General features: G+C 40.6%; 2 protein-coding genes across 2 annotated transcripts in view; one reads left to right on the forward strand and one right to left on the reverse strand.

The window, feature by feature from the left end:
- The window catches only part of LOC136885417 (gastrula zinc finger protein XlCGF46.1), a 293,140-nt gene that overhangs the window by 192,039 nt on the left and 88,318 nt on the right, over window positions 1-12,783 (forward strand). The window lies entirely within an intron of this gene.
- LOC137503023 (PR domain zinc finger protein 1-like) overlaps window positions 1-12,783 on the reverse strand; it is a 29,479-nt gene that overhangs the window by 3,720 nt on the left and 12,976 nt on the right. Inside the window, exons 3-5 of the mRNA XM_068230399.1 lie at window positions 11,233-11,358; window positions 3,326-3,384; window positions 453-805 (exon numbers count right to left, since the gene is read on the reverse strand). Of these exons, the coding sequence (XP_068086500.1) occupies window positions 453-805; window positions 3,326-3,384; window positions 11,233-11,358 (538 nt within the window). The remainder of the gene's footprint in view (window positions 1-452; window positions 806-3,325; window positions 3,385-11,232; window positions 11,359-12,783) is intronic.

The following is a 12,783-nucleotide window of genomic DNA, read 5'->3' on the forward strand; positions in this document are numbered from 1 at the left end:
GCAATTAACATACTAAAGTGGATCAATTCACATTCCATACAAATTTAAAAATAGAGAAGTCTGTCTACACAGAATGGTGATTTCTTGAACATATAAAAAGATATGCTAACCAAGCTGTCATGTGTGACAGGAGTAAGTACTTTCTTTTAAATGTGTCAAAAGATGTCTTTTAAGATTTCCCTTTCTAGGGTACCGCTTATTACAATGCACACAAATATATTTCATACCATCACGATGGATTCGCTGATGCAACCTTAAATAATAGGCAAGTGAGAATGCCTTTCCACAAATATTACATAAATGAGGTTTTTCACCGGTATGCAATTGCAAATGTCTACTGAGGTCTGATTTTTTAGAAAAGCACTTGTCACATGATACACAGGAGTAAGGTTTATGTCCATTGTGTGAACGCATGTGGTTCTTCAAATAAGAAGGGAAAAGGAATGTCATACCACAAAGAGAACAAATGTATTTTTTCTCCTTATTGTGGTTGAAATTGTGCTCCTTCAGCTGTGACAGCTTGTCAAAAACTTCATTACACAACCTACAGTAATATATTTTTACACAATCTTGACTGACCAGGTGCTTTTCAAGAGTACACGAATCTGTGAATACTTTACTGCAGATAGAACAAGTGTACTCTATGAAAACGGATTCCACTTTAACAGGCAGGGGTCTTGCTTCTTCCACACCATATGAAGATTCATGTAGATTGTGATTACCATCAACTTCCTGTCTCATGGAAATACCATTTGAGTTGGGCACAGGACCACCAGCAACAGAACAAAATAACACCGGTTGCATCCTGCAAACAATACTAAATCATAAGGGAACATGTTATAAACAGAAGGAAATACAACTAATTTTCTGTTAAAATTGCTAGATTGTGACATGATAACATTAAAATGGCAAAACAAATGTTTCTACTGAGCTGTGTTCCATTAACATTTTGACTACAGATAAGATATTCTGGAAATATCTGGAGAAGTCACTAAGGTCCCAGCTCTTAATAGGACTACAGATAGCAAGGCTGTCATAGAGACATTTTAACAATAATCAATGTAATGAAACAATAAATTGATAGAGCACCCGTCTTGCACAACACAATCAAAAGCCTTTTTGTAACGAAGGAAAAAGCTTTAGACATAAAACTGCTGTCATCCAGTTTACTATCTCATATTCAGGATTTGCTTCTGCATTCATTTATCTGATCATTCAACAGATTTATGAGGTGGCTGGAATAGCTTTAGGTACTCAGTATTATGTCCAACAAGACTTTGTCAACATGCAATATTAATGCTACAATTAAAAAATTGAAGCAATCCCTAACTGGCCTGCTATCGTGAAGAGGGAATAATTCACAAGTATCTCCAGGAGTATCCACAGGAATGCCATTCACATTATTCACGTCATGTTAACTTAAATACTTGAGATATATTAGACCATGAGGAAAGTAATGAATTTATTACACTGCATTAGGAAAAGGTCACTTTAGATTAGCATGAACATAGTTTATAACCCCCACTGCTTATGGTGAGAAATAACCAATGCTGTAAAATTCCTACCACTAGGAGAGTTTAGGATTACAGACCTCAGAGAGGTTCTGATTGACGGTGGACAAGATGGGCATGTAAAACAACTCAGAGGGAGAATTGGCACTTGTTACTTTCAGCAGGGCATAGGCTGGTTCCACCAGGATGGTGAAGGCCACAGGAGTGAAAGTATCAGATCAGACAGCAGGAAATTGGCTGCATGATAAAAGACTGACATCATGGAAGTTTGTACCAAAAGCTCCTCATAAACAACACCACAGGGGAGGTGGCCAACAACTCATCGGCCGTGGCATCAAGAACAGTGGAAGTGTACACGTTATTTTGATCAGGTTACCAATGACACAGAAGCATTACAGTCTGGATAGAGATGGAAGGAGTCCTTCATCCAGGAGTGCCATAAACAGCAAGGGGATTCTGTTATCTTTAGGGATGGGATCATGTTTATCTAGTTCCTGACCAGAAGAACATGATTGGACTAGTGTACGGAGACAATATCCCCTGGCCTATAATTATGGGATCTGATGCCAATGTGGGTGAAGACCGATGGATGATAATGCTCATTCCCAGGGAGCCAGAAAGGTCAATCAGTTCCCTGAGATGCACGAAATATAGCAAATGGTACTCATGGTGAGTAATCTTAACTGTTCACCTCATATTAAAATTAGTTCGTCTTGCTGTTTTAGGATACTTAGTTACTGTATTCAGGTTTGGACACAACTACATATGCAGTTGTGTTTTAAATTCAAACACAGTTGAGATATTTTATCCGAACATGAAATAAAATTTTATTTTGGATCAGTATTGACAATTATCTTATATAAATTGAAAAATTAGTATATTAGTACCATCTGGTCAATACTTGTATGTTTATTTACAATTGAAAGTTGTAAAAGCATCTTATTAAAATTACAGGACATCTTGCAGCCACATTAGGCCATCTTCAGCTGTCTTAGAATTAACTAAAAATTGATATACTAAAAGTTACAAAACATGGATAAAATTCATACTCATATGATATACTGTATGGTATTTATAAATGAAAGAAGTCGCTAGATGCAATGTGAAGAAATTAGAACAGTTCGATGTAAAATGACGATGATGTAATTAAAAGTTTCACCTGTCCTTAACATTTGTTTCATTCAAAAATAATGTTAGTTGATTCAGTAACATTCTTGTTCCACTTAATATAAAAACTTCTTAAATATTATGAATTCACAAATTTGGATCAAATTGATTCAATGCCAGCCAGACTATTGAGTAGGAATCAATTTTCGTCTGGTCATGCTGTTCGATATGAAATAACAGCTCTGTGTTTATGTCATATCAAGCTTGTACACTGGCTAAGTTGACACTAAGTCAGTAAAACTTTCATCCTTGTGTCCGTACTCATTGTTTCAGGCTAGTATCATTGATAAACTCACATTAAAAAATAGGCAAACCTCAAGGAGTTCTCAAGGAAAGGTAGAACAATTTTGTAACATTAACACGGGAAAGATAAAACCATCAAGTGCTCCTTAAAGCAACACCCAGGAAATAGGTCACTGATTCAGTGGGTTATTATTTTAGAAGAGTGGGATAGTTCTACCAATTAGAGGTCAATTTAGGTTTCTTATCACATAGTAAGTTACTTCAAAATATGTAAGAGCCAGAGGCAGAGAAAGCTGACAAGTTACTGTGCCTTCAAAATGGAAGTGACCAATGTATATGGAATATGAAAAGAGCAGAGGAAAGCCAGCAAATGTCAAAAACTACCTTGTATGTTTAACACTTACCCATCTGGAAGTGGTCCACTACTGCCATAATTATCTGAGTTCATTTCTGTCTTCACTTCCTGAAGAAAATTCAAACACACAAAATAATGATACATTTTCTAATCCTAGTTACAATGTTCATAGCCATCTGAAATTAAAATTTTTAAAAGCAACTACCCATACATTTGAAGGATATTATCATAAGAGCACAGCGTGCTATGCTATTAAGCACTATGCTGTCATCTGTTTTAGGGACTGTAAACTAAGATACAGTGATGTGGTATTGCTTCCTCCTCCTTTACATGTACACAATTCCTCTCTTTTTATTTACTTTTTCCTTTCCTTTGAATGACTTGAAAGTCATAAATTTTAGCACTGTAACTATCAACATGACTGGATGCGGTGAAGTGTGGCTTTCTGACAGGAGCATTTCTTTGATAATGAACAATTCATAATGCTATTTTTTGCTAGTTGCTTTACAGATAGTTCTTATGGTGACGATGGCATAGCAAAGGCCTAGGAGTTGGAAGGAAGCGGCCATGGCCTTAATTAAGGTACAGCCCCATCATTTACCTGGTGTGAAAATGAGAAACCATGGAAAACCATCTTCAGGGCTGCTGACAGTGGGATTTGAACCCACTATCTCCCGGATGCAAGCTCACAGCCACGCGCCTCTAACCGCACAGCCAACTTGCCTGGTCAACTCATACCGACCTTGATTCCAATTATAGTTCTTTCGTAAGTAAATTTCTGTGCCAGAAATTATTTCAAAAGTGAAAGGGAAATGGGTGATACTGAGGTATCTACTTGTGCGACAGGTGCCAGTGCAATCCAGTGGGAAGACATGTTCAAGCACATGGTTCATAGGGATGTATTTCATGATGGAGTGGAAAGAGTGTGATATAATGTACCGAAAAGCATTTCAGAGTTTTCACATTTTATGCTCCTCCTAACTGCTAGTGAAAAACAGTCTCCTCCTGCACCAGCAAGTAATGAGGGACTGGAATATCTAGACAGTGTGTAAAACTTCAGCGCAAATGAAGTGCAATAATCACTCATGGGGTCGAGTAGCTCAAATGGTAGAATGACTCCGACCTGGTTCACTCTGGTAGAAGTTAACATCCACTGAAATTACAGGTCAAAGCCAAAATCACCATAAGCAATAAATCCACAGTAGTCCATATCCAAATACAGAACCATGGTTTGTCTAAAGTTAATTTTGTGGCTTCCTATAGTGTACAATAGTGATTGGTCATATATTGTAGTGAGAAAATTGTTCATCTTGCTAAGCAATTGCAGAGTGTGATAGCAAAATTCGGCAGTAACTTCGTCCCAGAAAAAAAAGGATAAGGCTGAAACTTGATATAAAAAGTGTTTTTTTTTTAATTTTAAGTAAGTACCATTTTTAAGTATGACCACTGCAGAGCTTTGATCGTTGTTCAGCACATGCATGCTCAGTAGGATGGCCACAAGTGCTATTACAGCATTTACATATGTCTGTGCGTATTGAAAATGCCTCCCGCAATGCTATGATTCATTTTCTAAATGCTACAGATGCAAAAGCCATTGAAAGTTATCAGCAGATTAGTGAAGTGTATGGAAAACACACTATTAGCGAAGGAATGGTAAGAACAGAAGGAGAAGTGTCTTTGGCAACCGTATGTCATTGCTGAAGACTTGGTGCAGAAAGTTGATGCAAGATTTCGAGAAAACAAGCCCTTTACAATTTCGTCATTAAGTTATGAGTTGCTAAAATTTCAAGGAGGGTTCTTTTGAAATTGCAGGAAGATGTTCAGATTATCAGGAGTTGTGCTCATGCTGGGTACCCAGGTGGAACAGTCTGCCTGAAGAGCATGTGATGAGTCTGTGAATGACTCAACCTCAAAGCTCATCTCTACACAGATGATGATTTTCTCTTTTCTAATACATCTCTTGCAGACAACCTTTTTGCATGCCTTACACACATGACCACGTTCATGTCTTTCTTGCATTTGTCGCGCACTTGGCATTTCCAGCATTTTCGGCCAGATTAAGGTTCCATATCACTATATTAAATGTCTACAGTATCGGTCTTGGTATTTCTGCTCTGGGTGTTTGCCGCAGTAAATTCCTCAGCAAGTTGTAGGAGAAAGTTTCTTCATGAGATATTGATATTTGTACAACACCCAAGCTAATTCGAGAACATTATTGAATGTGTTGGCTGGCTATTTGGTCCACAACATCGACTCCATACTTAGTTCCACTGAAACATGTTACAGCAAATGGCTACAACCCAGAAATGATAGACAATATTATACGTAAGAGTGAAAATGGAGAAAAAAAAAAACATGAGAAAAGAAAGAAAATCTCTGAACGTAGTCAATTTGTAGCATTTATGTAATTCAGCTACAGGAGTGTAATTACAAATGGGGTAAGGGTCTTGTGATGACCTTCGTGGACTTTGAGAAAGCTTATGGTCATGTGTATAGAAACAAGGTATGGGAAGCCTTACAGAGAAAAGGTGTCGAGGAACAGACCGTAGAAAGAGTGAAGGAGAAGTAGAATGGGAGTGTCAGTTGTGTGAAATCAGGAGGAGAAAGAACAGGCTGGTTTGAACAAAAAGGTAGATTTAAACAAGGAAGTGCTCTGTCACCTTTGCTCTTCGTAGTAACAGTGGGTGAGATAATGACAAAAGTGGCAAGGAAAATTGGAGGAGGAAAAATGAAAGTGATGATGTTTGCAGATGTCCTGCTAGTCTGGGAAGAAAAGGAAGAGGATATCCAGGAACAGTTAGATGCTTGGGTAGAGGAGGTGGAATAATATGGAATGAAATTTAATGCCCAAAAGAGCGAGATAGTGATCTCAACTAGAAAGAAGGAGAGACCTACGAGAGGGATATTGCTTGGAGGGGAACAGCTTAGGAAGGTAGAGAGTTTCAAGTACTTAGGAAGTATCATAGAGGAAAGCGGAAGAAATGATGAGGAAATAATATAGCATGGAAGATAAGCAGGAGCATTCCTGAAAAGTGTCAGAGGCCTGGTTTGGAGCAAGGATGTCCCTCAGAGGAGCAAAAGGGTGATATACAGGATGTACTATATACCTATTCTGACATATGCAGCTGCAACTTGGGTAATGAGGCAGAGAGCCGTGAATAGAATACATGCAAGTGAAATGAAATTTCTGAGAATCACGATAGGTGTGACAAGATGGGATAAGATGAGATATGAGAAAGTTCAAGATATAGTAAAAGAAGAGCCACTACAGAATAGGATAGAGGCATCTAGACTTAGATCGTATGGACACATAAAGAGAATAACAGAGGAAAGGCTACTGAGGAGGATGCACGAAATGGAGTTAACAGGTAAACAGCCAAGAGACAGGTGGATAAAAGGAGTGGAACAGTGTGTACAGAGAAGAGGAGAGGACTGGGCAAGAGTGACTAGGGAGAAGTGGTGGGAAGACAAGAGGAGATGCAGAGGCTTATGTTCCAAGCAGACCCGGCCAACAGCTGGAAACTGCAAATGATGAAGACGATGATGATGACGTATTCTGGAAATAAAGTTTTTAAAATCGCAAACATGTTAAGAAATTTTAACTCAAAACAGCATTTAAAACCAGAAATAAAATATCAGAACATATATATATAATGCACATAGTATCAATAAAGATACACATAAACCAATTCGGGAGTACAAAGGACACTAGGAAAGTTTTGCAATATGCAAAAACGTTTGGCTGGACACCCCTGTTATGGTGAGGGATGAAAAGAGGGTGGAAAACCAGTCTAGAAGACAGTAAGGCGCGACTTTCACACCAGTTGTTACCAAGCAGTGGGACTGAAAGCACGTTAAGTTGTCAGTGTGGTCTAAAGGTGAATACCGCACAATTATCCACTACAATTTTACTCGTGGATTAAATGTCGACCAGTGCCTGGAGGAAATGACTCCTGTGCTGGGGAAAGACTGTCCACATTGGACAATTTTTCGTTGGTACAAAGAGTATCAGAGGGAACATTTTTGGGTTGAAGATGATCCTCGTTCTGGGCAACTGTTTGAATCAGTGACTGAGGAAAATATTGAAGCTGTGAGGAAACTGTTGCAGCAAGAGAGGCGGTTGATATATCGGCAGGTAGAAGAGACCCTCCATATCCCTGCACCAGCTATTCATTCAATTCTACACAACCATCTCCATGTTAAAAAGGTTTGTTCCCTTTGGGTGCCCCATTCACTTTCACAGAAACAAAGGGCACATCGACTGAAATAGTGCCGAAAAATGCTAAAACAGTTTGAAAATGGGACTTGCGTAACGTCAATAGCATCGTTATGGGTGACGAAACTTGGCTTTATTATTACGATGTCCCAACAAAATCCCAGAACAAGGTGTGGCTGTTTGAAGATGAGGGTACTCCTGTGACTGTGTAAAAGTCAAGGTCAGTGAAGAAAAGGATGATTGCAATATTCTTCACTAAACGGTGCATCCTGACTCGAGTTGTGCTGGAAACACAAAGGACAATTACTGCGAAATGGTACAGTGAGACTTGTCTGCCTCAGGTCATCCGGGCTCTCAAGCAGCTCCGTCCAAGCATGGCTCAATACTTGGTTTTCGTATCAAGACGATGCTCCAGCACATCGTGCTAATGTAACAATGGATTTTATTGCCAGATCAGGGTTGACTGTGCTTGATCACTCTCTATACAGTCCTGATCTTGCCCCATGTGTCTTCACACTCTTCCTAGAAGTGATGATTAAGCTGAAAGGGCGGCGTTTTGCATCCAACGAGGAGCTTCTGGCAGCATGGGATCAAGAGTGCGAAAATGTAACCAAAGAAAAGTGGCAGAGTTGGTTCAGTGACTGGTTTTGCCATATGGAGAAGTGTATTGAGTGTGCTCGAAAGTATTTTGAAAAAGTCTAAAGCGTTCACTCACATTGCAAAACTTTCCTAGTGCGCTTTGTAATATAGGCTCACTTGTGACCACTGTAAAATGTTTTACATAGGAAGAACTGGGCGAACCTTAAATCAAAGAAATCAAGAACATTTCAAGGGAATAAAGTACAACACATATTTAGCTTTTGCGGAACACATTTACAACAATAACCACAGCATTTCAGTGATCAAAAATGATATGAAATGAACTTTGAAGGGTAATTAAATTAAATACCCGCAGAAACATTGAGATATTTTTGGTGCAGACAAGGGATTCAGATAAAATTTTAAATGAAACAGTCGCAAGCAACATTTTGTTTACAAACTTGAGGTGACGTAACATCATGTGCTTGCAGTGCGTTTCCCTACTTAAAGCAGAATGTTTGTTGGTACTCAACCAGCAGCCTGAGCACGAGGAATGTTCATACATATTACATATTGCATACTTTTACACTTGTTTCTTCTTATTTTACAGCTGATGTCCACACGGCTACATTTTTAACTCGTTTTGACGAAATACTCACGTGGAATTAAATTTAAATTCTAACACTGATGATGTCCGAAAACCAGTAATGTTTGACAAAAGAGTGTGCTGATACGACAGTATATGAGTAATAATAATAATAATTTAAAAACTACATCAGCACTGTAAATAAGAAACGGCTTTTATATTTTATAATGAACATAATTTGTGGGGAAGTGGGTAAAATGTGACATAGTAAATAAAGGACAGTGTACACGGGAACTACCTCAGTGTAATGAATGGATATGAGATATCAGACACAATGAAACTGTAAAAATGATGTGTGCCCCTTCACTAGTTGTAACTTACAGCTGTGCAGGCAGCAGATAGATTGTGCTCTGCTCCTGCCTGAGCTGAAGCTGCCTCCATCACCAGTACTAACTGAGAGCCGTGCAGGCAGTGCCTAGATTGTGCTCTGATCCTGCCTGAGCTGGAGCCGCCTCCTTCCCTAATTGGAACCGAGAGCCGTGCAAGAACTGCTACGCTATACTCTGAACCTATCTGAGCTGAAGCCGATTTCTGGCCTCCTTCGCTAGTTGGAACCAAGAGCCGTGCAAGCAACTGCTACCCTGTACCCTGTACCCTGTACTTACCTGAGGTGGAGCCGACTCCAGCTCAGGCAGGTACAGGAATAGAGTACAGCCTAGCAACAGCTTGCACAGCTCTCGCTTCCAACTAGCGAAGGAGGCCACAAGTCGGCTCCATCTCAAGAGAGGTACAGAGTACATTGTAGCAGCAGCTTGCACAGCTCTCAATTACAACTAGCAAAGGAGGCCACAAATCAGCTCCAGCTCAGATAGGTACAGAGTACAGCGTAGCAGCAAGCTCTCGCTTCCAACTAGCGAACGAGGCCACAAATCAGCTCCAGCTCAGATAGGTACAGAGTACAGCCTAGCAGCAGCTTGCACAGCTCTCGCTTCCAACTAGCGAAGGAGGCCACAAGTCGGCTCCAGCTCAGATAGGTACAGAGTACATTGTAGCAGCAGCTTGCACAGCTCTCGCTTCCAACTAGCGAAGGAGGCCACAAATCAGCTCCAGCTCAGATAGATACAGAGTACAGCGTAGCAGCAAGCTCTCGCTTCCAACTAGCGAACGAGGCCACAAATCAGCTCCAGCTCAGATAGGTACAGAGTACAGCCTAGCAGTTGCTTGCACAGCTCTCAGTTACAACTAGCAAAGGAGGCCACAAATTGGCTCCAGCTCAGACGGGTACAGAGTACAACGTAGCAGTTGCTTGTACGGCTCTCAATTACAACTAGCAAAGGAGGCCACAAATTGGCTCCAGCTCAGACGGTACAGAGTACATTGTAGCAGCAGCTTGCACAGCTCTCAATTACAACTAGCGAAGGAGGCCACAAATCAGCTCCAGCTCATGCAGGTACAGAGTACAGCATAGCAGTTGCTTGCACAGCTCTCAATTACAACTAGCGAAGGAGGCCACAAATCAGCTCCAGCTCAGATAGGTACAGAGTACAGCGTAGCAGTTGCTTGCACAGCTCTCAATTCCAACTAGCGAAAGAGGCCACAAGTTGGCTCCAGCTCATGCAGGTATGGGGTACAGAGTACAGCATAGCAGTTGCTTGCATGGCTCTCAATTACAACTAGCGAACGAGCCTCCTTGACTATTTGGAACCGAGAGCCATGCAAGCAACTGCTATGCTGTACTCTGTACCTATCTGAGCTGGAGCTGATTTCTGGCCTCCTTTGCTGGTTGTAACTGAGAGCTGTGCAAGCAACTGCTACACTGTACTCTGTACCTATCTGAGCTGGAGGTGACATGTGGCCTCCTTCGCTTGTTGTAATTGAGAGCCGTGCAAGCAACTGCTATGCTGCACTATGTTCCTGTACCTGTCTGAGCTGGAGCTGACTTGCACCCTCCTTTGGTGTACACCATCAAATAAAGAGGGAGAGCAGAAACTTTTGCTAGTGGCTTTACGTCGCATGGACAGAGATAGGTCTTATGGCGACTATGGGATAGGAAATGCCTAGGAGTTGGAGGGAAGCAGCCGTGGGCTTAATTAAGTTACAGCCCCAGCATTTGCCTCGTGTGAAAATGGGAAACCATGGAGAAAGCATGTTCAGGGCTGCCGATAGTGGGATTCGAACCCACCATCTCCCAGATGCAATCTCACAGCCGTGCAGCCTTAACCGCATGGCCAACTCGCCCAGTGAACAGAAACTTGCCCATAGGAATTTCTGAAGTTCATTGACAGATAGAGATATAAGGAATTTGTCTGGACTTTAACACCAAACCCAACTTATTATTATGAATGTAGATGTGACTATCAAGATTTTTGATTCCAGGAAATTGACAAACATATGTGAGGTTTATAATGATGCTATATACAAGGCAGATGTATATTTGTTGGTTGTGTTAATTAAGGCTGAAAAGCACATGAAATGAATATTGTCCTAACAATCTTGTACAGTATTAGGAGGGTCTACACACACACACATCAATATCATTCCAAAGAGTACCGGAATCTATAATCTGCAAACTTACCAGTCCAGTATCCTCAAATGTTTCAGTGGGTGAGGCTTCGTTTTCAGCTTTTACTGCCGTCATGGTTGCACTGCTTAACTCTCTCCGAAATGACTCGACATGATCAACAACATTCAGACGAGTTTCCTACAAAATATACAATGTAATATTCCAAGAAAAATGAGAACCTACAACCTGATTTCCAGTCATTGACCGGGTCAGGGATGAAATGAATGAATCATATATAGGCTATTAGTACGATGGGGTCGCCACTCCCAAAGTGATTTATTAATGACTGATAGATGCTATGAAATGAGAATGGAGAGTGTTGCTGGAATGAAAGATGATAGGGAAAACTGGAGTACCCAGAGAAAAACCTGTCCTGCCTCTGCTTTGTCCAGCACAAATCTCACATGGAGGGACCGGGATTTGAACCACGGTATCCAGCGGTGATAAGCCGACGCACTGTGATCTGAGCCACGGAGGCTTACTAATATTCCAAGCGTGAAACAAAAAACCCATGATAACCTGGTAACTGGTACATTACTAAACGGAAAAATGTTAGGCTGGCACTGGGGCTTACAATAAATATTATAAGCGACTTAAGTTTTATGATACAGAGAATTATTACCATTCATTAGGGCAAACATACATATACAGAGTATGCCAACGGTAGCCTGCGATCTAGGATCTTGGAATATGAAAAGTGCAAGTATGGAAAGATGGCAATCTGGAAGAAACACATTACTGAAACAATCGGATTCTCACTGCACTGTACCAGAGCTTGCTGTTTGCTATCCTGGCAGACACACTCTTTTGCTGTGCAAGAGTGAAATTTGGATGGTTCTGGTATATTCATACGCTGAAAGTAATATGAAGATAGAAACAGGTAGGATGGATAAAGCTGTCTATATATACTGCATTGGATGCAGGGGTCATGTAAGGTGAATGGAATACTGAAGAAGGTCCAGAAGTAAAAGTTAGAAGCTCAACATGCATGAAGCCTATTGAGCAACTCAAAGTCCTGATCCAGTCTCAGATGTTACACCTGTCCAAAATTACAGTACAGAGTGGAAGGATGGGCAGTAACGCAGGGTGCCTGTAAAAACCTGCAGTCTTTTGAAGTTTCAAACCCATCGACAAAAAATATAGAATACCGCGGTGTTAGTAAGGATAAATAAAGCGATTTTCATTGTCCTTTCCTTCAAGGTTTGTAAAGTCGCATGTCTGGGTCACATCATGTGAGGAGAAAAGTACAAGCTACCATTGGCCTCAATACAGGTCTCGCAAACGTATGGTGTTTGTGCTGCCTTATGTCACCTGCTTTAAGTGTGTACACAATCTTACATGAAATCTTATCTCATAAAAGATACTGGAAGTGTCGACTTTTCTGGGTTATACAGGCACTGTATCTATTAACGACATTCTGGCAGATGTGTGCAAGTTGTGCCACTATAAAGTTTCTGATTTCATTTGCAATGTATTCTTTCGGTTCCTCCAATGTTGAGGATTTGTTCAATATACTTTTCCTTTCAGTTTATCCCATGCACACACTGCTAGATCTGCAGAATG

Source organism: Anabrus simplex, chromosome 14 (genome assembly GCF_040414725.1).
Source record: "Anabrus simplex isolate iqAnaSimp1 chromosome 14, ASM4041472v1, whole genome shotgun sequence".
NCBI lineage: Eukaryota > Metazoa > Arthropoda > Insecta > Orthoptera > Tettigoniidae > Anabrus > Anabrus simplex.